This window comes from Apodemus sylvaticus, chromosome 3, assembly GCF_947179515.1.
Source record: "Apodemus sylvaticus chromosome 3, mApoSyl1.1, whole genome shotgun sequence".
In the NCBI taxonomy this organism is placed as follows: domain Eukaryota; kingdom Metazoa; phylum Chordata; class Mammalia; order Rodentia; family Muridae; genus Apodemus; species Apodemus sylvaticus.
Window position 1 is genome coordinate 162,888,831 of NC_067474.1, and position 27,889 is coordinate 162,916,719.

The window sequence follows — 27,889 nt, forward strand, 5'->3', positions numbered from 1 at the left end:
TAGAGTGTGGTACAGTTATCATAAAAAGGTGACTATCTGGATCCAAAAGCAAATTAACATAGAGATATGCACAAAGAAAATAGTCCCATTGCACCAAATGCTAAGCTAGAATGCCATGGTCTTTTGGTACTCAAGAGTCCCAGTGTCTGCACATTACATATTGTTATTTTCGTTTAACCTCTTTAAAAAGTTTATGATGAATCAAATGATAGTATACCTTGCCTGGAAGGTTCAAAAGTGGGTGGATTTGTGTGTATTCTGAATCAGGTATGTATTTGAAGAAATGTCAGTTCCAAGATTTAAGTAGAAGTCCAGTGTTCATGATGACTTCATTGAGGAAGTATGTAAAACCATGGTTTATTCTTTCCATTCTTGAATGAGCTCTTGCTCAGTATCTATAAAATGGAAGATGTACTTTTCCCATTATACACCTAGACAAAAGAATTCCAGGTTATACACCATTTCATAAATTTATTATTGAACCTAAAGCCCAGCATCTATCACTGGAGCAGGAATTTATGATCTGTTCCTGATAGAGATGACAATACTCAACCTGCATGTCACACACAAATCATAAAGTGTCATGCTCTGAAAAAATGTCCTGATTATTCCCTGAAAATTTATGTATCCCTATGTCCATATTTTCTTACCCCGTTGATGCTTTCATCAAATGAGTTTTACATTTTATAAATTTATGACAGCATATTTTTTCTCTCTCAAAATTCTGTTATGAGTTCCTGTTCAGTGTATTTTTCTATCACTTGAAGTAGGGATTATCCTCTTTTCATGCACATTATGTTTATTACTGCAGCAATGATCAACGATAATTTAGATGTGTGACGTCTAAATCCCCTACTGCTTGCACTTTCAAGTGAGCCTTTACACAGGAAGTGCCCCAGAGTGCTTGCCCAGTTACCATCTCTTCATTCTCCGTCCCTTCCCTTGTTATTCATGTTTTCAACCTATCCTTGTGTTTCATGTATGTTCTGAGGCAGGATTTGGATGAGAAGTCATGTTTTTATAAATTAATAATTCCATGTGACTGGTACAAGACAGTATATGTTTCCATACCTCTACTCCATATTTTGGAGCCTTGCCTTTATCTCCGCTGCCTGGTTTTTACTCAGCACTCTATGAATTTGCAGTAATTTATAGCAATTGCAATAGTGACTAACGGTTAACATGTAAAAAGTTTTAAAATTTTGTGTGTATATGTGTAATCTCTGTGGGTGCATGTATGTATGTGCCTATGGAGGCTAGGCACACAGTCCACACCAGACACCCCAGAGCAGGAGTTACAGGGAGCTTGGAGGCACACAGAGTAATGATGGGGTTTGAACTCTGGTCTTCTGAAGAGCAAGGAGCACTTTAAGCACTCTGTTATCTTTCCAGCCTCAAGAGTGAGTCCTAAGTCTGATCCCTGGAACTTAGAAAAAACAATTAAGATCACTTTCTCCAAAATTACAGATCCATATTTTAACCCTTTGGGAATTCTAGACATTGTCTTTTCACTTCCCACTTTTCTGCATCATGGTGTTTCTGTCTTTTAGGATCATGGAATTATCTACACATAGGAAGTTCAGATGAATGTTTGCAGCTCTGAGAATTACATCAACTGAAGACACATTACAGTTCTGGTTGGAAGTTATGTTTGTAGGAGGATCAGTGTCCTTTAAGTTTCAAATTTCCACACTTTAAGACATTCATTAAGGAAACATTCATGTTTGCAAACAAGATTAGTGTTTATTGAATGTGTTTGTTATCTAAATATTTCAAAGTGGTAAGGGGAGATGCAAAGATGGGTGGTGGTGGGACAATGTGGAAGAACATCTCTGGAAACAGCTACCAGTACCACGGTGTGCAACTTGGGACAGGATATATGGGAGAAACATAACAAAGAATAAGTCTTCTTCACAAGATCAATTTGTGCTGTTCCATACCGGACGAACACCCCTCTTCTGGCATTCCTCTTCAATCCAGGGAAAATGCACAACATTCAGATTTTTATTTTCCTTTTCCACAGCTTGCAGTAATGTCTGCGATTTCTCAGGAAATAAAGATTTGTCCAGCCTGGGGTTAAAAATAGAAAATTCTGTTTACTAAATTAAAAATCTAATTTTTTATACAGATGAATGTTTCTGCAAATATGTGAAGGTGAGAGGACTATTCCTGGAAGTCTATCCCCCCTCTTCTACCATGGGGATTTTGTGTTGTCAGGTGTGGCAGCAAGTGCCTACACTCACTGAGCCAGGTCAGCACCCCATGCTTTGTTAACCATCATTTGCATCTCTTTATACGAATGACTATCTCTCCATCCCTAGGAATGAATAAATTGAGAGGCGGAGAAAGTATGATTCTTTCAAAGAGAGAAGAGACCCCTTTCATTCATATACATATATAATATATATACACATGTATCAAGATGTTAAAAATTAAACAATGTTGAAGTAAAAATGGCTGGTTTTCCCCATTCACTGTTTAAGAACCTAACCATATTCATGTATTATAACTTTACATAATGTCATCTTTTCTTAAACTTATGAACAGTGGTGTAAATCATGTCATAATAATATCATTATTATTTATATCAAGTCTGATCCCTTTGCATCCCTACTCACTTTCTGTGAGACACTTACCGCATATCCTATACCTTAGCTCACCTGTTCTCTCTGCCACTCCATCATCACTAAACTTACCTAACAAAAACAATATTGATTCCACAGATACTATGCATTGCCAAATGCTTATTATCATTACAGCCATATTTTAAAATCAATGTGTTTATTCTTTGAGAATTTCTTATGTGTACATGTGTTTTGATCATATCCTAACCCCATTCCCCTCTCTGACCCTTCCACATTCCTCTCTAAATTCCAGGTCCTTTTCCTGCCCAGGAGTTCAGTGAATCTAACTAGAGACGCCCATAAATATATGCTTTTAGGCCCATCCTCTGGAGAATATACAACCTAGCAGGAGCCAAATCCCTGAAGAAAACTGATACTTCTTCCCCTTGAAACCACCAAATGCGAACAACTCTTCATCTAGGGATAAGGCCTCAGGAGAATCTCCTCTATCTTTGGAATATTGAGTGGCTTGATTTTACCCAGGTCTTGTGGAGTCAGCTATTGTCTATTCATGAGTATGTCTACCTTACTGAGTCTAGCAGGTGCTGCTTTATAAGTGACCCCCACCTCTCACCATCTTTCTATGCCTTCTTCAATATCGCCTGGGAGTAAATGATCATAGACATGTGCTTTAATTTTGAATATTTTTGGCAAACAATGCCTTAAAAGAAGTCAATGCTCAATATAATTAATTACATTTTCTTTCTTGAAAAAAATTCCTTTAAATATTTGGCCATTAGTCACTCTGAATTTCACAACTTCGGATTGGAACACAGGTCTCTCTGAAAGTACAGTGGGCTTCCTCAAACTTCTCCTGCCCTCTTTTTCTTCCTTGTCTGGTGACTATAAGCTTGTGTTTCCTCACCTTTAATTACACAAAGCATTCACCCTGATCTGCTATGCTCTTTTAGTTCTCTTGCTCAATTTTAACAATTGACTCTCCACCTTCTCCTTTGGTCAGTCCTGCCCCAATTGTCACATTCTTACCACGCTAACATCCTAGCTTTTCCCTCATCCTTGCTTGAACTTTACTCTTCATAGTGCTCATCCAGGAATGAAATCACCAGAATGCAAGTATGACAAAATAGTCACCCATATAAAGAAAAAAGTTTAAAAATTAATTTGACATTGAAAATATGTTATACCTTTTGAGAACATTTACTGAATAACACAAAGGGTACTATATATGTAAACTTATATTTATATTCATTTTTATTTTATGTCCTGTATATGATACCCTTGTGTGTGTGTGTGCATGTTTGTGTGCATATATGTTGTAGACTAGGATATGTTTATAAGCAAGAACATGTGGTTTATTTCTTTCTGGTTGCTATGCTTCTAGGTCCACTCATTTTCTAGAATTTTTGTGAGTTCATACTTTAGAGCTAAATGGCAACTTTTAAAAATAAGCCAAAGATTTTTGTTTTTTGTTTTTACAAACATGACTGATGATTTTTAGAGAAATCACTGCCAAAGAACAGTTCTCATGAGTGGATAGAAATCAAAGATAGCATTCAGTGTCCTACAGTGCAGCAGTGCGCCCTCACCAGAGAACTCGTCAACCCAGCCTCAGTGGGGCAGAGCTTGTGAACACTGACACAGAAGAGCTTGTTTGAAGCCATTTCTAACCATGGGAGACAGTGTGTACGCACCCAAGCATCTTCAGCTTACAGTCTTTGTGCATCAAAGCATCACAGAGCACTTCCAGCCCAGAATGTTCCAAGAGATTCCAGTCTAGATTTAAGCTCTTCAATGTGTTGCAGGTGGTGAGAGCCAAGGCCATATCTTCACAACAGTCACTGGTAAACTCACACATGTCTAACCTATGAGCAGGAGCATGCCAGAAATAGAATGTGCTGTTCAGTGCCAGTTCCAGGCTTCTGAGTAAAGACCTACCCAGTCCCAAATGTCCACACTTCCAACACTGAGTAAATCCTTTTTGCCAATCAAAAGGGTTTGAGGGCCACAAGTTAAAAAACATTGTTCTAAGTCCTTGACATTATTGCTATGTATTAGTTTAGTTCTCATGCCTCAAAGAAATTTCCTTTTGCCGTGGACTGCATAATATAGACACAGAGCCAGTCAAAGTTCAGAGAGTGTACAGTGTATGAAGGCACAAATGAGGCATTGATATCATTCTCTCCTCCCCAAGACCCAGGGAATATAACAGAAGAAGTGGCAGATAGACTACCAGATATTGTGGTGGGGTAAGACATGACAGGAGTATTGCATTCAGTCTCACAGCAGCTGTACAAGACCTAGGCATTTCTTCAATACTTATGAGCCTATGATAATTGGACTTCTTAAATTTATTAACACTATAGCATTTCCTTATCAAGTTGTGAGCCTCCCAAACATGGTTAGCAGAAACTCACCCAAGACATTGCAATTTACAGTTAGGATGACACAGAGCTTCACATAACTGTTTGACACCAGTATCTTGTATGTTATTGTTGCCAAGTTTCAGGGTCTTTAGATTTTTATTGCAAGTAAAGATAGTAGAGATCGCATCACAGCACTCTGAAGTTAAATAGCAACCAGACAACCTGGAAAGATATACATGTAAATACTTTCTCCCCAATTCTTTTGTTGTGTTGCATTCTTAAATTTTTAGAACTTCATATGAGTACTGCATCTCCAGCCATCTATATCACTCCATCTCTCCTTCCATTTCCACCCAGTTCCCCCTTCCAAATTAACAATATCTTCTTTAATTATTCTTGTTACATGAATATATATATGTTTTGCATGAACATATGCACACGTATATGCAACCTAAAAAGTATATTTATGTTTGCTAGTATGAACATATATCCAGGGGATTGGATAGCCTAGGTCAGAGCTTCCCCTGGTGGAGACTGATTCCCCCTCCACCAGCAGCCATTCATTGATCACATTTTTTTTATTTATTTATTTATTTATTTATTTATTTATTTATTTATTTATTTATTTTTAGAGAATCTCATGTAACCTAGTCTGACTTCAAATAGCTGAGGATGACTTTGAACTTCTGACCATCTTATCCCAAGTGCTGAGATTACAGGAATGTAGCTATCATAGCTTTTATTTAAGCCTTTGCTGGAGAATCAAATTCAGGACTCTGTATGCAAAGCAAGCAGTCTAGGAACTGAGCTACATTCCCAGTCCATGAGATTCCATCTTAACAGCTTGGCTTATTTGTAGAAACCACAATTCTGAAATGCTGATGATACTTCTCCATCTGGGATCCTCTGACGAATATAGGCTCACCCCAGTTCTTCTCTGATCTCCTTATGTGATGTACCCACTCTCATTCCCCCAGTTATAATACATATGCCTTAAAAAGTCAGTTCAGCTACCTTATCATTGATTTCAGATTCATGTGCTGAGGAACTTTTCCCCAATATTTAATATAAAATGTCCTCAAAACCTTCCCAAGCCTCAAGTTCATAGTTCCCCATGGCACCATAAATAATAGAGATGTTGGGAGACAAAAGGAAGATAGTTGGTATAATATAGGTGAAGAATGGAGAATTCATAGATTTTACATAGATGTTAATAATGGAAGTTGGGCAGATGTATGTTAGATACATAATCAACATAAAAATTAGTAGATATATAGATTATAATATTCATTTGCAGATGAATATAGGAAGAGGTTGATGATATGTAAGTAAAGACAATACATTTTTAAATGATAGACAAGGGAAACAACTTCATAGATAACAGATAATATGTGGGTGGATATGAGAGGCAGATAGATATGAAAATAGACACAAAACACATGCAGACAGTCATGATTAATAGCGGTATATATACATATGGATTTATGCATGGACTTATGTGTATGTATAAAATAGTTCTCAAGCACGGAAGAATTTTACCCACCAGGGGATGTATATAACATCTAGATGTATTTTGTTTTGCCACCCTAGGCAAGAGGGTCTACTGGCATCTAAGTGATATAGGCATGCTACTACAAACTTCTACAAATCACAGAACAGTCACAAGGAAATACCAATAGTGTAAAGATTTAGAAACTGTGATGTTTGCACATAAACACAGTATCTTTGTGCCTGATATACATACATGGCCATCACCACAATTCTGTTAGATGAGGACTATACTTAACCTTCTTAACAAGAGAGGTGTAAGAAAAATCCCTTGCCCTTGTGTGCACTGCCACTATTATACCTTTTATTCCAACAAGTTCCAACTCAGGAGCAGCATACAATACAGCCCTTGTTCTAACAACGCCTTTGATAGAGACTACAGTCAGCAAGCCATTGACCATCCAAGGATGGAATAATCACAACCTTGTTTTCTCAAGTAAACATCATTCTCTATGGTGTCTTAATCTGTTTGCCTTGCTTTAATGAAACATTAGACTGGATGGTTCATAAATAGATGTCAGTTACGTACTTACAAAGTCTAGAACCCCAAGATTAAGGTATAAGCTAGTTTCTACAGCATATGGAGATAGCCTGATATCATGGTTCACAGCTATACCTTGTTTTACATTTGTGTCAGTGTGCATGTGCCCATATGAGTGTATGTGTACATGTTGTGAAGGGAGGGTGGTACTCATGGAGGCCAGTAAAGTACATAGGTTCCCATGATGCTGTAGTTACAGGTGATTGTGAAATATCAAATATGGGTACTGGAATCAAGATTCTGGTCCTTATGACTCACTATCAGGGGCCCTCAATCACTGATTCATCTCTTAATCCTTGATAGAGTGTAAACATTTTGCCATGTGATGAGCCAGTTGTCTCCGGGGACTCATCCTCAAAACCCAATGATGCAGAGCTCCTTGTCTTAAGATAGTTAGCATGGGTCGCAGGCTTAAGACAATTTCTGAAGCGGCAATGACATTCTGACAATTCTTCCCTTCTTTTTTCTGAATGCCAACATCTGAAATAGCCCCAGCAAAGAATGAAAACACAGTCCTACCATAACTCCTCAAGGGTGCAGTTTGGATCTTTCAAAGCTTCACACAGAAGGTTCACTCCAGAGTCTTCCAGGAAATTTGACTCCAGATCAAGCAGAGAGAGGTGTTTGTTGCTCAAAAGGGCTTCATAGAGACTGCCACAGGCAATGAATGTGAGACAGCAGTAAGACAACCTGAAAGAGGATTAAATGTCAGCAACTCATATACTGTTGCAACATTCACATGACTGCTCAGTCTTTCATGTTCTTCCTATACTGAAGGTCTATTTTGTATGAAAAAAATTTTAAATGATCTGAGGAGATGGCTAAATAACCTTGCTACCAAATGTCAGGACCTTCTGGGGGAACCTTGTTATATGGTAGCCGTCCCCCAGGAATGGGTGGTTTTCAGCACTTGGCACCAAATGGGGGACTCCATTTCTCACTGGGGCTTCCTTCTCCCTACATGTCTTATTCAAGAGTATGTCCCTAAACACAGATGACTGGCCTTATGTGCCCTTGTCTAAAAAGTGACAGTGTACAGAGCTCTCTGCAAGGGTATAACTCAGCACTTGCATCCCATTCTGCCTTCCAAACGGAATGATAAGTAGGTCATGTACTATAATCAATCAGTCCCTACTGCTCCCTTGATGGCATGACCAATTTGCCCTTTTCACCTGTAGCCCTAAAAAAAATCCCTTCTGTGCCCTATCCAAGAATCAATAATCTAGACTTGTCTTGCTATAGCAGTCTCTGTCGGTCATTCTGTCCATATTGATGGCCATCTGAACTGTGCTCTCCACCTCTGACCCCTTTCTCTCTCAGGCTCATGGCCAACAGCCTCTAGCAAAAGAGGGGGCCACAAGAACCTGAGTGAATTCCCACACAAATGGAAGCAAATAACCAACTCCCACAAGTTGTCTTCTGGCCTCTCTATGTTTGCAAGTTCTATCTCTCGCTATCTTGTGCTACCTCTCTACCTCTCTCCCTGTCTCCCCCACTCTCTTCCCCTCTCTCCCCTCCTCTCTGTCCCTCTCCCCCCCCCTGTCCCTCTCTGTTCTAGTCATTCCATTAAGATTTGTCATTATTTCTTTTTGGTCTCTCATCTCTCTTGTCAGTCAGGTCTCTCTTTCCATCTCTTAGTTCTCTCTCTCTCTCTCTTTCTTTCTCTCTCTCTCTCTCTCTCTCTCTCTGTGTGTCTCTGTGTGTCTCTGTGTGTCTGCCTGTGTGTCTGCCTGTGTGTCTGCCTGTGTGTCTGCCTGTGTGTCTGCCTGTGTGTCTGTCTGTCTGCCTGTGTGTCTGTCTGTCTGCCTGTGTGTCTGTCTGTCTGCCTGTGTGTCTGTCTGTCTGTGTGTAGGTACACATGCCTGTGGAGATCAGAGGATAGCTCAGATGCCATACTCTGGAACAGAAAGAATCTCCTTTTAGTTAGCATCTCTCACTTGCCTGCAACTCATTTATTAGATTTCATTTATTAGATTTGGCTAGTTTCCAGTGAGCCACAGGGATACATCCTGCTGTCTCAGTACCTGAGTGTGTCACTAGACCTAGATCTTCTGCATCTGTTCTGGTGATCAAATTCAGGTCATGGTGTTTGACTGGCCAAGTGTTTTTTACAAACTTAGCCATTATTCCAGCCAAATACTATTATTTTAAGTAGTTTTCCTAATATTGGTACTTGTATGGGTTAAAGACTAGTTATTTTAAAGACTAATATTTAAGGCAACTCATAATCAAGGTGGCTCTTTATAATTACTACTCACCAAGTACAATTTAATCTACTATATAATATCAAATACTAATTGGTCAAATAGTTTGCCTTCTAATGTAATATTTTCCTATCTTTTGAAATATCCTTCAACTTTTTATAGAGCATTTTTCTTCCTTTCTTTTACAAGCTTCATTTAAGGACTGGAAAGTTGGCTCAACATTTATAATCATTTTCTGATCTTGCAGAGGCTCAGGGTTCAGTTCCAAGTTCCCACACAGCACTTATATGGTGCTCATAGTCTCCGATAATTACAATTCTAAGAGACTAATGACTGCCTTTGACCTCTGCAGGCTCATGCACATGATACACATAAAGCTATGCAAATGCACATACATACACATAAAATTAATACATTTTTAAAGATTTAATTTAATTTGCATATTAAGCATCCCTAAATAAAAGTGGAAGTTTGTAATGCTCCAAAATACAAAAGGATTTCAAAAGTCACACAATGCCACAATAAGAAAATACCCCAACTGTGCTCATGTATACAGATCAGATCAAACACAAAGGCACTGAAAATGTGTTAAACTATCCCCAAGCCAGGTGTGCCAATTTTATAGAGCATGAAAATAAATTTCATGGTTAAGCTTGGTGACCATTACCCAGACTTATAATATGCAAATATTCTAAAAGAAATTTAAATACTTCTAGTCTCTTCATAAGCAGTCTACATAAGGGGGTGCTTAATCTGAACTACTTTTGATTAAACTGGTATCTCTATAATGGTCAATATTCAATGTTGTTACATTTTATATGCATGCTCATATTTTTAAGCTCCACAGGTACGCATTACTGATTGAATACATGATCACGGAGGACATAATAATCTGTGTGTCTCTATACTCTTCCTCTTCCACAAACCAAGTTGCCTTTGAGCACATTCTCAATCTTAAGGCCTTTGATGGAATAGTAAATTATCTAGTGTGGCTTCACTAGTACAGCGGTAGTCTGGCAGTCTTCTCCCATGAGAAATCAACCTCAATCTCTTGGCATGAGACAGATTATAGTGCCTTAAGTAAGATGTAGGTAGCTCTTGCCTTAGAAACTAATCTTTTTTCTTTTTTTATGTAATTCTCCTCTGGCCTAGTAAACAATCTCTTTCCCAATGCTGCATCTTTATTCATGATAATTACATTCGTAAAGCTAAAATTATGTAAAAGAAGTGTCAGAAGAAGCTTTGGCTTGTCTGAACTCAGTTTCATGGTATCTCTGGTTGCATTTGTTCCACTTACTGTTATGGTATCTGAGGCATAGAAAGTGACTGAGTCCAATGACATACCGCAAGCTCTCCTGTATTCCTTAATGGGCATGTGACTACCTCTATGATCCTCAGACCAATGTGTAGCATTCTGCAAGACCTCCAGGGCATGCTCTCCCAGAATAACTCACATCAGTGACTCCAGGACACAGTTTGGGTCCTTCAGCATTTCACACAGTGACATAACTCCTTTGTTCTTCAAGGGATTTTCAACCAACGAGAGATGTTTCACCTTAGAGTTGATAAGGGAAGTAGCAATTATGCCACATGCCTCACTTGAGATGTCACATTTTCCCAACCTACATGTGAGAAAACATGTCACAGGTTAGGAATAAAGTCTTTAGGTGATCTACATAAGATTGTCTATTGATTAGACAAATGTCCCAGAATCTAATACCAGTCCAGATATATATTATAGTCTTATTTAACTTATAAGCAAAATTGCTTAGCTATCATAGTGAATTTATAGAGTTCTACTGACTGGGAACAAGCTCAAGCCAGTGGTTTTCAGCTATGGGTGACTTTTACTTTCTAAGATCCATTTGAAAATGTTTAATGACATTGGTTGTCACAACACCTAACAGAGAGAGATAGAGCATTACTCAAATTAGTAGATAAAAGTCATGTCTTTAGGGCACGTATAGACCTCACACTAAAATATGACCTGCAACCCTATAAGTCTGATTACTGTTAACATTTACACATACACACACACACACACACACACACACACACACACACTCACTCACTTAGTTCTCAGGTCTCTCTAGTTGCCCTACCTTCTAGATTTCAGGTTATCAGTTATAAAGCCCATTGTATATAACCTGTTGTTAAGACCAACCAGCTACAGGTTGACATTCTTTTATCCTTCTCCTTATGTTTAAATTTCAGAGGCTGTCTTGAAGCTTGAATGTTGTTTTGTCACATGCTAGTTTCATATATCCAAAAGATATGATAAGGATCATAGAAACACTCAGAGGACATGTGCATGGAAAAGATCTAGAAGGATGCCAAGTACAAGAACCTTTGCCTCATGGATGTAATGTGCTCCACAAAGATATATTTCCCAAATTTGAATACTGCTCTTCTAATTTCATTCTATCACCATGATAAAACACTCTCACCAAAGCCAACAGGAAATGGTTGGGCTGATACTTACAGGTCACAGCATTATTGAGAGAATCAGCAGAGGAACTTGGACTCAAGAATCATGAAGGACCTGTTTGCTGGATTGTGGTTAACTAGCTAGACCACAACTACCTGCTCAGTGAACCATGCCTAGACTAAGTAGACTGGACACTTTTTTTTGCTTTTTTGGATTTTTTTTTTTGAGACAGGGTTTCTCCGTATAGCCCTGGATGTCCTGGAACTCACTCTGTAGACCAGGCTGGCCTCGAAATCAGAAATCCACCTGCCTCTGCCTCCCAGGGTGCTGAGATTACAGGCCTGTGCCACCACCGCCTGGAAAGACTGGACACTCTTATGTCAACTAATCCCTTAGTAATATTCCCAACATATCATCCTGATAGACAATTACTGAACCAAAGGCCAAGTTGACAGTTAATGCTAAGCAGGATGAAAACTCTGAAGTTTGGGTCTTTTTTAATGGATGCTTTACCATGTAAGCATGATTGTCTCACTCCAAACTAAATGCATGGAGGACAGCATAGCCCAGTTACATAGCTGCCTCTTACCTTTCTTCTCTAGCCTCCCATCAAGAACCACGTGAAAGTTTTATTTATGGATTGTTTCTATGCTGATAAGTTTTTTACCAAGCACCTCAACAAGTTGACCTCTGTTTTCTATGATGGTCCTGTCTCACACACTAAATACATATAAGATCCATATATACTATTATATTGGTATTCCAGACATTAAAAAAAATAAGCTATCAAAAGGAAAAAATAGAAAGAAATTGGGAACCAACAGAATATAAATGAATTCGATAGGTATGTATTATAAACATGGCTGAAAATGTCCTAATGGGGAGCTGGAGATAGGGATCAGCAGCTACCATTTGCTGCTTCAACGGAGGACTAGAGTTCAATTCCAGGCACCCACACAAAATAGTTCATAATTGCATATAATTCCAGCTCCAAGAGATATGATGCTTTTTCCTGGCTTTTGAAAGGCACCTGTGTACAGGTGTACATGCATGCATGCAAACAAAAAGAAAATGGAATAGTCAAAATGAAACTCACTTTATACAGTATGTGCTAAAAATAACTGTCAAAGTTAAGCCTTCAAAGTGATTTTTCAGAGTCATTCTAAGGAAACTACTGAGTGTGGTAAATGCATTTACTTACAATAGCTCCTGCACTTTGCACGTTGAACATTTCAGAGCTGAGCACAGCATCTCAACCACATGATTACAGAGATTAGTGCCATACAGGTTCAGGTATTTCAGGTAAGGTAGCTGAAGAAGAGTGCGAAATAATGAACCATCTCCAAAGTTAGTCATGAAGGAGCACCTGCAGAATAAAACCAAGTGCCATATTATATCAAGATGTGTGGGACCATGGCAGACCAACTTACATAATCCTTTCTCAGACTTTGTCATACATACTGTGGTTGTGTGGGCATCCTGGTTATCTCTACAGACCAGACAAGCACTAAGGATCAAGCTACTCAGTCAGATCTTTCCCTTTCATTCCATTTCCCACACTCACCCACATCTCTGTAACCCTAGAAATTGTAAGGAGATTCATGGTTATCTTCATATTAACCTCTACATTGACTTGCCATGGCTAAATAAAGTAGCAACTTTAATGAATTTGGTAAAGGGAACCTGAATGGAGGAATTGCCTCCATCAGATTGGCATGACTATTGGGCATTTTATTGATTGTTAATCAGTGGAGAAATATATCTATGAGGGGCATTAACCCTGGGAAAGTACATCTAATCTGAATAAGAAAGGTTCTGGAGGCAGATCATGGGGAAACAAGCCAGAAAGCATCATTCCTTTATTATTTCTGTTTAAGGTCCTGCTTTCAAGGTTCCTGCCCTACCTACACTTGGTGATAGATTATGACCAAGAAGTGGTAAAAAAAAAATAAAGTAAGAATTTTCCTCCCTACAGCTGCCTTTGGTCATAATGTTTGTTAAAGAATCAGAAAGCAAACCCAAATTATATTTTATGTATAATACAAATACTTGAGTTTGTATTAATAGTCCCAACTATATATCCAAAGGGAATGGACTATTTCTCTTTAAGTACTAATGTTTTTCCCTTTGTTTGTTTTTGACATGTTTACTTTACAGACCTGTCTGTAATGAAACTCACTCTGTAGAACAGGCAGGTTCAAACTGAGAGATCCACCTCTCTAGGTGTCCCTAGTGCTGGAATTAAAGGTTAAGCCACTACCACTGGGCTTATCAAATATTAACTTTTTAAGGCATCACTATCTATAATGGTTATAAAATAGGTTGCAGAGTTTAAGAAAATTAAAGTTTTGTTTCTTTTTGTAGTAATTCCATTTCAAGGTGAGAAAATTGTAGCCAAACTTATGCCAGTCCATGTTTTCTCATGATAACAAATATATGTCATAATGATGACTAAGTATCATTGGGCTGGACAGATGGCTTAGTGGTTAAGAGCACATACAGTTCTTGCAGAGGACTAGAGTACAGTTCCCAGTACCCATTGTTGGGAAGTTCACAGCTGTTTACATAAATCTAAGTCTAGAGAACCCAATTCAGAATCACACATATATATTCACAATTTAAAATAATTAAAATAGACCTTTTATATTCATTGGGTTCTCTATACCATACTCTATACATGTTATTTTAGTATACACACACAAAGATGCACAGGCATTTAAAAATTCATATATATAACAGATGTGTGTGACAGAAACCTTCAAAATTTGTGACTCTTGATATTATTAACTACTTTTGATTTTAGTTCTACATTTACTTATGCATGAATCTTCTACACAAGGAAGAAAGGGAATGTCTTTTATTCATTTAAGGATGTGTGACGATCAAACTTACAACAAGGTTTGGAGCTTAAAATGAGTCAAAGGCACTGTAGGTGATGGAGACATTGAATTACAGAGATCCTGTATGGCATTTCTACCGAAATTACAACTGTCCAGATCCAACACATGCAATTTATGTAAATAACTGCAGATCATAGGCCAATGTCCGGCTAGAACTCTGCAATGAGAAAACAACACAGCATTATTCTCTAATGGCTAAATTCAATTCACGATGTTCCTAAAACAGGCAGATCAGTCCCAATCCACTCTGAAAGCTGGCAGTTACTCCTGGCGCTGTCTAAAGTTCATACAGATAAAATGGGTCAACATAGATTAGTGATTAATAAAGTAATCCCTGGAGCAGGGCATGCCTAAGAGTTTAAGAGCATTTCATGCTCTTGCATAGGACCCAGGTTTGAGTCCCAGAATCCATGTGGAAGCACACAGCCATCTGTAACTTCAGTTCCAGGGGATCCAATGGACTATTCTGAACTCCACAGGCACTGTACTCACATGGTCCATAGACATATTCAGGCAAAGCAGTCATAAAATTTAAACAAAATAAAGAAATCTTTTTTTTAAATAAAAAAAAAGTAAAGTAGAGGAGGGGGGAGAGGGGGGAGAGGGGGGGAGAGGGGGGAGGGGAGAGGGGAGAGGGGGGGAGAGGGGGGAGAGGGGGGAGGGGAGAGGGGGGAGAGGGGGGAGGGGAGAGGGGCGAGGGGAGAGGGGCGAGGGGAGAGGGGCGAGGGGAGAGGGGCGAGGGGAGAGGGGCGAGGGGAGAGGGGCGAGGGGAGAGGGGCGAGGGGAGAGGGGCGAGGGGAGAGGGGCGAGGGGAGAGGGGCGAGGGGAGAGGGGCGGAGAGGGGCGGAGAGGGGCGGAGAGGGGCGGAGAGGGGAGGAGAGGGGAGGAGAGGGGGGGGAGAGGGGAGGAGAGGGGGGGAGAGGGGGGGAGAGGGGAGAGGAGGGGAGGAGAGGGGAGAGGAGGGGAGGAGAGGGGAGAGGAGGGGGAGAGGAGGGGAGAGGAGGGGAGAGGAGGGGAGAGGAGGGGAGAGGAGGGGAGAGGAGGGGAGAGGAGGGGAGAGGAGGGGGAGAGGAGGGGAGAGGAGGGGAGAGGAGGGGAGAGGAGGGGAGAGGAGGGGAGAGGAGGGGAGAGGAGGGGGAGAGGAGGGGAGAGGAGGGGAGAGGAGGGGAGAGGAGGGGAGAGGAGGGGAGAGGAGGGGAGAGGAGGGGAGAGGAGGGGAGGGGAGGGGAGGGGAGGGGAGAGGAGGGGAGGGGGAGGGGAGGGGAGAGGAGGGGAGAGGAGGGGAGGGGAGGGGAGAGGGGAGGGGAGAGGGGAGGGGAGAGGGGAGGGGAGAGGGGAGGGGAGAGGGGAGGGGAGAGGGGAGGGGAGAGGGGAGGGGAGAGGGGAGGGGAGGGGAGAGGGTGGAGGGGGGAGAGGGGAGGGGGGAGAGGGGAGAGGGGAGAGGGGAGAGGGGAGAGAGGGGAGGGGAGGGGGGAGGGGAGAGGGGACAGGGGAGGGGGGGAGAGGGGGAGAGGAGGGGGAGAGGGGGGAGAGGAGGGGGGGAGAGGGGGAGAGGAGAGGGAAGAGGGGGAGAGGGGGAGAGGAGAGGGAAGAGGGGGAGAGGGGGAGAGGAGAGGGAAGAGGGGGAGAGGGGGAGAGGAGAGGGAAGAGGGGGAGAGGGGGAGAGGGGAGGGGGGGAGAGGGGAGAGGGGGAGAGGGGAGGGGGGGAGAGGGGAGAGGGGAGAGGAGAGGAGGATAAAAAATAAGAGAGCACTCTGAAACATAAAATGGCAGCTTCTGAGCCTGGAGATATTGCAGTCTTTATCCACATCAGCTATGGATACCTTAATTGACCAGCAAAATACTGTGCTTCATACCAATCAAAAAATAAAGTGGGGAGAGGGTCATAGATCAACCTCTCTCAGGTGAACTGTTGATTTCTGGAGAAGAAGAGTCACCTTCAGTGTTATACTAACAAGTGAGTCCATGAAGGTCTAACATGCTATTTCCAAACCCATTGACTCACTGATTTTAACCCTAAAGTCCATAGCTGGCAGAACAAAAAGATATTAATGTGAGAAAGGATCTTGTAAACAAGTTGGATGATCAGGTAGAAGGGAAACAGAACTGAATAGAAAGCGAGAGTTAACAGAATGCACTATCAATCTAAATGAAATTACAAATCATGCACTGAATAAAAATTATAATAAAGAGATGTGGCTTGAAATGAGATAAACTAGAATTGAATCTCTGCTGGGGAACACTATTACTATCTATGATTCACTGTTGAAGGCATCCAATTTCACCAGGTTTTCAAGTGCCTCCTCTTTTAGTGAGAAAACATGATTTCTATGTGAAGTTGTGTAGATGTTTGAAAATCCTGAGGGAACTGAATACTATTTTGAGTAAAAGATTTATACAATTTGATCAAGTATGAGCTAGCAGATTAAATTCAATGTAAGACAAGTCAACTATTACAACAACATAATATGAGTGCCACTTAAAACAGACACAAATTTCCAAATCCTCTCCAACATAACAACCAGGACACTATAAACACAGTGGATAAAGGAAAAGCATCAGGCACTGCAATGGAGATGCTCACATTTCCACCTCACACTGGCCATGTGACAAATTTCTTCTTTGTATAAATGGAGGAACATGGCTGTTCAGGGCTACACAGCTCCAAACATCAATAACAAGAATCAGTAGAAAACCTTCCTGATTACACCATCTAAACAATCAAACATAGACATATAAGAGCTTTGTCATGCTGGAGAGAAGTTTGAGAGGCTAAGAATACTTTCTGTTCAAGCAAGAGAATCTGAGTTCACATCCACAGTACTGACATAAAAAGGTGGACATGGTTGCTTGAGGCTGTAGGCCCATCATTAGAACTTGGAAACAGATGGCTCCTGCCATCTTTCTGGTCAGTTTGCCTTGTTAAGATGGTAAGAGACTGACCTCTAAGGGATTAAGGCAGACAACAAAAAGAAAGATGCCCCACATCTTTCTCTGCCTTCAACATGAATTTGCTTGGATACAGCATGGACACATCTATAAAATACTGCTCTGGATAGTAGGGCAGAAGAGAAGAACAATAGACAAGTCTTAGAGGCATACTCACTCTTTCTGCAGATAAAAGCCACAAACTTCTGGATCATGCATTTCTGAAAAAACTTTCTTTTTTATATGCAGGTGAAGTTGTTTCAATTTTGAGGCTCGCTCTAGATTGTATTGAGCTAATGACAAATCATCAGTATTACCGATATCAAAAGTAATTTCTTCAAATAGATCCATCACTTGTCTGACAAATCTTTCCTTCTGGTTGTCAAGTAGACAGAAAAACAAGTCCCCGGTATGCACCAGTTTTTCATTGCACTCTTGTTGACTGAGACTCTTAATGTATCTAATGATTTCTTGTCTTACCTCCTTGGTTGATATAAAGCCAAAGCATGGTTCAAGCAAGGAGGCGACTTGCTCAGTGGCCATTCCAAACAAAAATGCCCGTGTCTGGAACCATTGGTTGTGTTTATGAGCATACATTTCTCCTAGAAGTTGAGGTAGGCTTCCAATAACTGGGTGATGTGCGTCTTCATCTTGTTTGAGAAAATAGAACAGGGTAGCAAAATACCACTGTAGTGAATGATGATAAAACACAATGTTGTGACCTTGATGCTGGAAAAAATTCATTCTCAACCACACTGCCTTATCTGTTTCAGATATCCCATTTCTCCTGAGGTCCTCAGAGTCAAACACATACACCTGTTTCCACATTCCCTCTAGAGCCAAGGTGCACAGGGTCTTTAATAGGGCCCTGTTGTGTTTAGATTGAGTCCTAGCATATGTTGCTTTAAATGCATTCACCATAAATAACGTGTAGACGGCCATCTCTGTATCACCATAGCGTGGTCCTACCTCTCTGCTCTCATCCTGCCACTTTAAAGAACGACAGATCATCCAGCACAGAAAAGGAATTCTGCATGAAGTGAACAATGGTTCAATGCTTTTTAAATATTCAAAGATTTCTTCGCCTCTATGGTTTCCGAAGTGGTACATACAGTAGAATTTTATAGTCTGTTCAGAGAATCCTGGAATAATTATCTCTTTTGGATACTGCAGCAAAAGAGTAATTTTTGATAAACTTTTGTTTCCCAATTCAAGAAGAAGAGAACATTCTGGGAGCATTATTTTCTGTAACAAACTACTCAAGACAATTTCTGTTGGCAGCTTCTTCCTACAGTCATTGCACAAGTTTGTCCTGAGTTCCAAGTTAAATTTCAGATAATCAAATCCATCCAGGATAAACAAGATTCTTTTTGGATCTGATAAAATGTCATCCAGTGTCTCTGAATACTCGGGCAACTTACTTGAGATAAGCTCAGCTAAGCTTAACTCTGTGGTGGTGTTGAGAGTGAAGACCGAGAAGAAAAAAACGTACCGAAATCGGCTCTGCAATAAATTTCCTGCTGCCCAATCCAACATTACTTTTCTTAAGAAAACAGTTTTACCTTTTCCTCTAGTACCTGATACAAATGCAGTGACTGGTTCTGACTCACAATCAAATATGTCCTGCAATGTTTTGTACTGGGATTCTATAATTGTGTGGTACCTATTATCAGGCATATAAATGTTGGTCTCCAATGTCCATATGTGCTTGAATGTATTCTTCGTATACTGTTTGTATTTCATTTGTTTATCTGTAATTGATAAAATCAGGATACAGGGAATTAGGAATAGAATACTCATAAGGATGAATCACAGTACTTCTTAAATGCATGTCTAACCAATAATCTATACCTCTGCATGAGCACTGAAGCCATGGGTTCTGAGGTGAGCAAAAAAGAAAGGAGAGCCACCCACCACTTCCTCTGCAATAACTTCCCATTTCCATTCACAAGAACCTGGTGTAGGTTTTTCTTTTCCACTGACCAACCAGCCAACCAGTACTGTCTATACTCACACCTATGGATAGAAAACACTATTGCATACAACTATTTCCATGCTTGTGAACAGAAGCAGGGCCTCAAGTCACAATGTTATGGCTATTTTATGACATATGACACAATGTGGCATATGACTATTTTAGGGCCGATAGAGAAAGAAACTCTTCAGATGACAGGTGTATTTAAAACATAGAAAAAAATTGGAACCAAATCTAGAGTCAATTGCCTCCCATATATAGGGTTCCTTCTCTACCTGACAACTCTATAATACCAATAAATTTTGATTTCACATTCCCTGCAACTCTTCTTGCCTGTAGGTGCTTTAATTTGCAATGAAACAGAACTCAGGTAGTCAGTATCATCTTGGTGCCCAACATGGGTCCCAAACTGTAGACTCTGAGTTGGTTTCCCTATATCCAGGGTGATATTTTATATATTGCCTTGAAAGCATTGAGACCAAACTTGTAACTCATCTCTGAAAAGCAGCTACTGTAAAGCATGAATTCCAAGCATTTATTGCATTTCAAATTTACAAAGATCTTGTACCTCCCCAGGAGAAAATCCCTAAGTACTTTGTTTGTACATAATTTTATGAAGTAGAGCACAGATTGTTGCTATCTAAGTCTAAAACTTTCCTATCTTCAGTAAGTCATTTAAGAATCTTTCTAGTCTAGTCCATTCGGTCCGGTCCAGTCCAGTCTAGTCTAGTCTATTCGGTCCGGTCCAGTCCAGTCTAGTCTAGTCTATTCGGTCCGGTCCAGTCCAGTCTAGTCTAGTCTATTCGGTCCGGTCCAGTCCAGTCCAGTCTAGTCTATTCGGTCTGGTCCAGTCCAGTCCAGTCCAGTCTAGTCTATTCGGTCCGGTCCAGTCCAGTCCAGTCCAGTCTAGTCTATTCGGTCCAGTCCAGTCCAGTCCAGTCCAGTCTAGTTTAGTCTAGTCTATTCGGTCCGGTCCGGTCCAGTCCAGTCTAGTCTAGTCTATTCGGTCCGGTCCAGTCCAGTCCAGTCCAGTCCAGTCTAGTCTATTCGGTCCGGTCCGGTCCAGTCCGGTCCGGTCCAGTCCGGTCCAGTCCAGTCCAGTCCAGTCCGGTCCAGTCCGGTCCAGTCCAGTCCAGTCTAGTCTATTCGGTTCGGTCCAGTCTAGTCTATTCGGTCCGGTCCAGTCTAGTCTAGTCTAGTCTATTCGGTCCGGTCCGGTCCAGTCCAGTCTAGTCTAGTCTATTCAGTCCGGTCCAGTCCGGTCCAGTCTAGTCTAGTCTAGTCTATTCGGTCCGGTCCGGTCCAGTCTAGTCTAGTCTAGTCTATTCGGTCCGGTCCGGTCCAGTCTAGTCTAGTCTAGTCTATTCGGTCCGGTCCGGTCCAGTCTAGTCTAGTCTAGTCTATTCGGTCCGGTCCGGTCCAGTCTAGTCTAGTCTAGTCTATTCGGTCCGGTCCGGTCCAGTCTAGTCTAGTCTAGTCTATTCGGTCCGGTCCGGTCCAGTCTAGTCTAGTCTAGTCTATTCGGTCCGGTCCGGTCCGGTCCAGTCCAGTCTAGTCTAGTCTAGTCTATTCGGTCCGGTCCGGTCCAGTCCAGTCCAGTCCAGTCCAGTCCAGTCCAGTCCAGTCCAGTCTAGTCCAGTCTAGTCCAGTCTAGTCCAGTCTATTCGGTCCAGTCCAGTCCAGTCTAGTCCAGTCCAGTCCAGTCCAGTCCAGTCTATTCGGTCCGGTCCGGTCCAGTCTAGTCTAGTCTATTCGGTTCAGTCCAGTCCAGTCCGGTCCAGTCTAGTCCGGTCCAGTCTAGTCTGGTCTAGTCCGGTCTAGTCAGTCCGGTCTAGTCGGTCCGGTCTAGTCGGTCCGGTCTAGTCGGTCCGGTCCAGTCCAGTCCAGTCTAGTCCATTCATTCATTCATTCTATCCTATTCATTCTATCCTATTCATTCTATCCTATTCATTCTATCCTATTCATTCTATCCTATTCATTCTATCCTATTCATTCTATCCTATTCATTCTATTCTATTCTATTCTGATTTTATATTTCGAGACAGTGTTTCTCTGTGTAGCCCTGGCTGTCCTGGAACTCACTTTGTAGACCAGGCTGGCCTCAGACTCAGAAATCCACCTGCCTCTGCCTCCCAAGTGCTGGGATCAAAGGCACCACCACCGCCCGGCTTAGAATCATTCTATTTAAATTTTTTTCAATTCTATAAACATGCTTATAATTTATGCTTAGTCAAAGCAAGATTTGCTTCAGGTAACAAGACAGTGAAACAAATTTTGGGGTTATATGATTTCAAGTCTATTGTTAACAATCCTGATCAGCGTGTCAGTTTGGTCTAGGTTAAATCATATGCATCTCATAGTTTTACACATGTTGTTTAATGTAACTAGATAAGTGTCCTCAAACAAATGAGATTAAGAGAAAATGTTTCTCTGGTTATTCATGGAGGTAGGTACCAGACAACCAGGACATGATCAGTACCCTCACTTGGACATTTTATTAGTTTTTTTTATTTTTCTGGTATCAATCTTTCAGAAGGCTAGAGCCTACCCTCTGCCCTGAGCTTCATTGGGACTTGCGTCAGTAATTTACCTATTAGAGATGCTCAGTAAGTTAAGAGAAATTGATGGTTCTTCCAGAGTATCTGGGTTCATTTCCCAGCCCTGGCAAAGCCACTGACAACTATCTGTCAGTTTCAGCTACAGTGATTCCAGCCCTCTCTGGCCACCACAAGCATTACCTGCATGTGGTGTATGTTGATATGTGTAAGCAAATTGTTCATATAATAAAAAGATATATTTTCAAAACTGAAAATGGTTATTTGCATGGAATTTTAAATCTATTTTAATTTTCAAAAAAGATTTCCTATGCACATTATAAAATGTTGAGTGTTGGGCTGCCAATATGTCTTAATGGATGAGGCACACTGGACTGGCATACAGTTCCAACAACTTGTCCTCTCTCCTCCATATGCACTCAATTGTATACTAACACTAATATTTACATACATCAATATGGGTTGGAGCAGCAGCTCACAGTTTACAAGTGCATACTGATTTTGCAGAGGACCTGAATTCAGTTCTGAGCATGCACACAAAATAGCCCTCAGATTCCTGCAACTGCATCTCCAGGGGAATTGATGCCCCTGATTGCCAAAAACCTACACTCATGGCACACATCCACGTGTTTATGCACACACAGAAATACAATTAAAAATAAAACTAAATTAATAATAGTTTGTAAATGATATGTTAAGAATTTGTGTGACTTCATAAATTTGGATAGATGAATACATATTAGGATTGGGATAAGGTTCACTGCTGAATTTGAAACTATAAGGTCTAGATTATTTCTATTATGTGAAACCTGTGATTAAGAAAATTTTCTGAACCCTCTGTGTTTGTTGTCTCACTCTGTACTTCTGTGTCTCTAAACAACTTCTGTGTCTCTAAACAATATATAATAACATCTGTATTTAAAATTTGTCACTAAGAGAGTGAATTCTGTCATCTGTAAGGGCTAAAACCCAAACCTATAATACCTCTCAACAATCAAGACAACTTTCCAAGGGCACAATTGCACATCCTGAAACAGTAATATTGCTATGGCTGGGAAGGCTTGTTATTGGATGAAAAGGTTGCACAGGTCCACCAAGGACAGACACTTAACTCAGCCATCCTATTAGTCTCTACTACATAGTTCATGTTGTTATGGGCTGGGGTTTATATGGCCTAGCTTTTAATTGAGTGGAACTTGCCATGTGTTGAATATGACTTCTTAAAAATGAAGATGGTGTAAATATTCAATCAATTGAATGGTTATTAAAAGAATATCATTATATCAGTATGTGTAGCAAAACAACACAAAAGAAGTCCCATCAAGTTCATAGGAATGGCTCCAGCTTCCTGGCCCTGTAAGTGTCTCCCAGTCTGTAAGCATGCCTAGTGTATAGTATTCCTAAAGAGAACAAAAGCTTAAGCTGATATTAGCTAGAATTCGTCCTGCTTTAATCTAGGTTTTTTTCTTTTCTGATTTTAGAGGCAGAGTCTTGTGAAGCCCAGAATGCCCATTGACCTCAAACTATCTATATATTCAATAAGCATTGGCAGGAGCTAGAATGGCATAGTTATGGTAGTTTGGACAACAAATACAGGGACAAAGATGGAACAGAGACTGAAAGAATGTCCAGCCAGTAACCGTCCCTACCTGAGAAAAACACCAAGGGAAAGCAACAATACCTGACAGTACATATGATACTGTTATGATTTTCTAGTACAGGATACAGGAGTTTAGTCTGGCTTCCTTCTGAGAAGCTCCATTCACCAGCTGATGCAGACAGATGAAAACATTCATAGCCAAATAGAAGATGGAGCTTGATAACCTTTATGGAAGAGTAGTGAGTAGGGCCTAAAGAGGATAAAACTTCACAGAAAGACCAATAGAGTCAACTAACCTGGACACTCAACCAGCATCCAAATTGCACACACAAGCTGGACCTTGGCCTACAAGCACATATGTAGCAGGTGTGCAGCTTGAGTATTAAAGAGGCTCCAGGAAGTGAAATGGAGCTTAATTCAATGATATTAAACTGGATTAAGAGAGTGACAACCTGGGAACAAGATTCCACCCAGGTAAATTTGAGTCCAGGTGGGGTGGTACAAGCCTTTAACACCAGGTGGCAAAGATAAGCAGATCTCTGAGTTCAAGGCCCGCTTAGAACAGAGCAACGTCCAGGTGAAGAAAAACTTAAATCCAGGTGTGGTAGACCACACCTTTAATCCCAGTGCTTAGGAGACAGGCATGCAGATCTCTGAATTCAAAATCATTCTATGGAGCAAGATCCAGGTCAGCCAAGCTTAGGCAGTGAGAGAGTTGGAAAAAAGGAAGCTAGTAATAATATCATAGAACACAGGGACCATGTTCCAGCTACTGCAAGCAGCAGAACTCAGCAACATTGGCCATATGTCTCTGGCTTTATATTCAAGAGGAGAAGAAGACTACTGGGACAATTTTTGCTGGTTAGCTAGAGCTAAGAAATTAGTGGTGATTAAGAAGAGACTAGCATCATTGAGATGAAATCTTCTGGGCAGTGCTTTCTGAGAGCACAGAGAGGTTGTATACCAGAGATAGCCAAGGTTGTACCTTGTGCTGTGGCTGGACTTGGTAATGTGTAAGAATCACACAGGTGGTACTGGTTTTGAAGGCATGAAGGAATCATGAAGAACAGCTGAGGCTTGGCACCATGAGAAGCCATGGGAGGCCATTGGTGAAAAGTGCAGCCTCAGGTTTTGTTGACACCCCAGGACTGAAGGGGTCAAGCAAAAGAGTTGAAGCTTGGCACCATGTAGAGAGCCTATGAGAGGCTTTGGTGAAGCCTAGTTGAGGTGGAAGACTCCAGCATATTGGAGATGGCAGTACGATGGGATAATCACCATGAACACAAGTGGCAGTCAAGGGGATCTACCTGAACTTAAAGTGTGGTACAGAGGGCAGAGCTGGAGAAATGACACCAGCCCTTTGGAGATCATGTGTGGGTCTCAGACATTGGAACAAGAAGCTGTGAAACTGAAGTTGTCTTGGGGAACACAAGACATTAAAGATGCCAGAGCCACAGGATGACAGTGGACAGTTGCTAACAGGGAGTGGAACTAGCCCAGGAGAAAGAATTTTGTTGTAGTCAAAAAAGGAGGTGACGAACTGAAGACTGCTTTGCATCCGACATGGAGATGCAGAGTTTGGAGTTTGCCCAGCTGATTTCCTGTCTTGCTTTGGGGATTAGACTTGAGTGAGTAGATGAATCTCAGAAGATACCTTAAACTTTGGACTTTTAACACTGTTGAGACTGCTATAGACTACGGGGACTTTTGAAGTTGGACTAAATATATTTTGCATTATGTTTAGGAATGGCCCTAATAGACTCATGTTTGAACAAGCCTATGGGGGGGGGGGCATGGAGTGGAATGTGATGATTTGTATATGCAGGAAGTGGCACTATTAGAAGGTATGGCCTTGTTGGAGGAAGTGTGTCACTTTGGGGATGGGCTTGAAAATCTGCCTTCTAAATACCTGAGCAAGCCCAGTCTGTCCCTGGTTTCCTTTGGATAAAGATGTAGACCCTCTCAGCTCCTCCTGCACCATGCCTGCCTGGATGCGGTCATGCTTCTGCTTTGAGGACAATGGACTGAACCTCTGAACCTGTAATCCAGCCCCAATTAAATGTTGTCTTTTATAAAACTTGCATTGGTCACAGTGTCTGTTCACAGCAGTAAAACCCTAAGACAGTATTAGTATCTGCCTTACTAGTTTCAATGGATCCTACATTTTCTTTTCTTAGTAATGATTATGTGCATTAGGTTACCCCATTTAAGGGATGGTCTGTATATATCACTCATTGTTTTCTAGAACTTTTCTCAACTAATGGACAACTCAGCACTGACATTACTTTCACATTATGGGTTTTATCTTGGTGTTTTTATGAGAATAAGAGTGAGCATTGGGGTTTGTTTCTCATCTGCTCTTGGGACACTTCTGCTTGCTTACCTCATCCAGTCCAACATGAGTTTTTGTGCCTGGTCATCTTGTCGCTTGTTATGAATGTTTGGTTAATATTCTTGGGAGGACTGCCCTTTTCTGAAGGTAAATGGAGGAGCAGTGGATGTGAGGAAGAAGAGAGGGAGGACGGGGTGGGGGGCGGGCACAAAGAGTGGAAACTACTGTTGAGATGTAATTATTTTAAGAAACCATCTCCTGCTTGGCTAACTTTCCTCATGTGCCCCCTTTCTCCCGATATTCACTTACCTATCCTTTCTTTCTGAACCATGGTAGAGAGGTCTTCCCGGTTGACCTGTACAAACAGGCTCAACACAATATCCCATGCCTTTCCTGGGTAATGTGTGTTCAGTAGCATTACCAGATCTTCTTTGGATGTGTTCTCAAGCTTAGTCCAGGAGATAGGTTTAAGTTTAAATTTATCTGTCTCTTTCCTGAGAAGCTCTTTAAATCTCTGGAACTCTTCATCACTGAGTTTTTGTACATACTGCAGCAAGCCATAACCAGATGTCTCCATCATCTTGAGACAGTGATCCCAGACTCTAGAGGATGAAAAAATCTTCAAAACCAAAAAATAAGTGTCATTCGAAGAATGACATGAGAATCCAGTCTCAACAACTTAAAATGTCAAATTAATATGTGTTCCTACCTTTAGATATATATGGATTCATCCTTCACCATTTCAATACAATTTATATGAATCCATTGTTAAAATTATTTGGGTCAGATACTAGTGGAACACTGCTTTAATCCCAGTTCTCAGAAATAGACAGAGGCAGGAAGATCTCTAAGTTTGAAGCCAGCCTGGTCTAAAGAGTGAGTTCCAGGACTACCAGTGCTATACAGAGGAACCATGTGTGTCGCAAAAAGCCAGCAAAAACAAAAACAAAAAACCTGTTATACTAAGGCCACCATCAGCGAGAACCATAAACAACTGAAAAAAATAAAGCAGTGTATGTTCATCAATATAGTCAAGGAACTATGGTTGACGTCTCTATAAAATATTAACACATTGTTTGATACTGGACATTTTAAAATCTCTTTGGACTCGGGTGAATAAGTCAAATAGAAATTTTAATTAAAGTGTGGGGTCTTGCTTTGTATGTATGTTTACGTACTGTTTGCAGGCAGTACACATGGAGGCTGAATGAGGACATCAGATCCTCTCAGACTGCAGTTAAGAGTTGGCTGTGTGCCACCATGTGGGTACCAGAAATAGACCCCAAAGGGGTGGCAACCCAGAAGTTGAGAATTATTGCACTAGAGGATTCTATTCAGAGTAACAAAATCTTCAAAAGGTTCACATGGAAACTCAGAAAACTAATTAGGATGGTTCCTATTCAACACATAGTGAAGTTTCATGAATACACATGTAAAAACCAAGTTGATTAATTGAATGTTCAACAGATCCCATCTAACTACAATCAGACCAAGATTGATAATGCAATCATTTCCCCATTTCCGTATGGCAACTCTGTCCTAACATACTGCCACATATATTCACACAATTCAGACTATTGCCACATCTGTCTGCATAACAGTTTTTAATTATCTAAAGTTGAAATCCTATCAGTCAAGTAAGAAGTTCACATTCCCTGTCAATTGTTATTCTATTTTCAATCCTTTCCACTCAATTGTCTTCGATTTATCATTTGAGACAGGTTCTCACTTATATACCCTGGCCTGGTCTGGAACTTGATATATAGAAGAAGCTTACTTCACACTGAGATTCACCTGCCTAACTTCTAATTGTTGCTGGGATTAAGGGTGTATGCCATCACACCTAATCATTTCGTTACATAAAACTAGTACATGTTCTTGCATGCAATTAGTTTTATGGCTATATTTTCATATAAACATATAATATACT

At 40.9% G+C, this 27,889-nt stretch overlaps 2 protein-coding genes across 5 annotated transcripts in view; both read right to left on the minus strand.

Annotated features, from left to right (window-relative positions):
- Positions 1-27,889, minus strand: part of LOC127681612 (zinc finger protein 420-like) — a 662,660-nt gene that overhangs the window by 573,850 nt on the left and 60,921 nt on the right. The window lies entirely within an intron of this gene.
- On the minus strand, positions 1,920-26,539 carry LOC127681610 (NACHT, LRR and PYD domains-containing protein 9A-like). 3 transcript variants are annotated; one of them, XM_052178064.1, is made up of 10 exons: positions 26,269-26,539; positions 17,695-19,248; positions 16,786-16,821; positions 14,562-14,718; positions 12,871-13,035; positions 10,696-10,863; positions 7,557-7,727; positions 5,000-5,170; positions 4,277-4,447; positions 1,920-2,070 (listed from the first exon to the last, which is right to left on the minus strand). In XM_052178064.1, exons 1-10 carry the CDS (start codon positions 26,537-26,539, stop codon positions 1,920-1,922), a joined length of 3,015 nt encoding a protein of 1,004 aa, XP_052034024.1. The 3 variants fall into 3 exon arrangements, with proteins under 3 accessions (XP_052034024.1, XP_052034022.1, XP_052034025.1); XM_052178062.1 differs by lacking the exon at positions 16,786-16,821 and having other exon boundaries at positions 14,562-14,726; positions 17,676-19,248; XM_052178065.1 differs by lacking the exons at positions 14,562-14,718; positions 16,786-16,821 and having other exon boundaries at positions 17,676-19,248.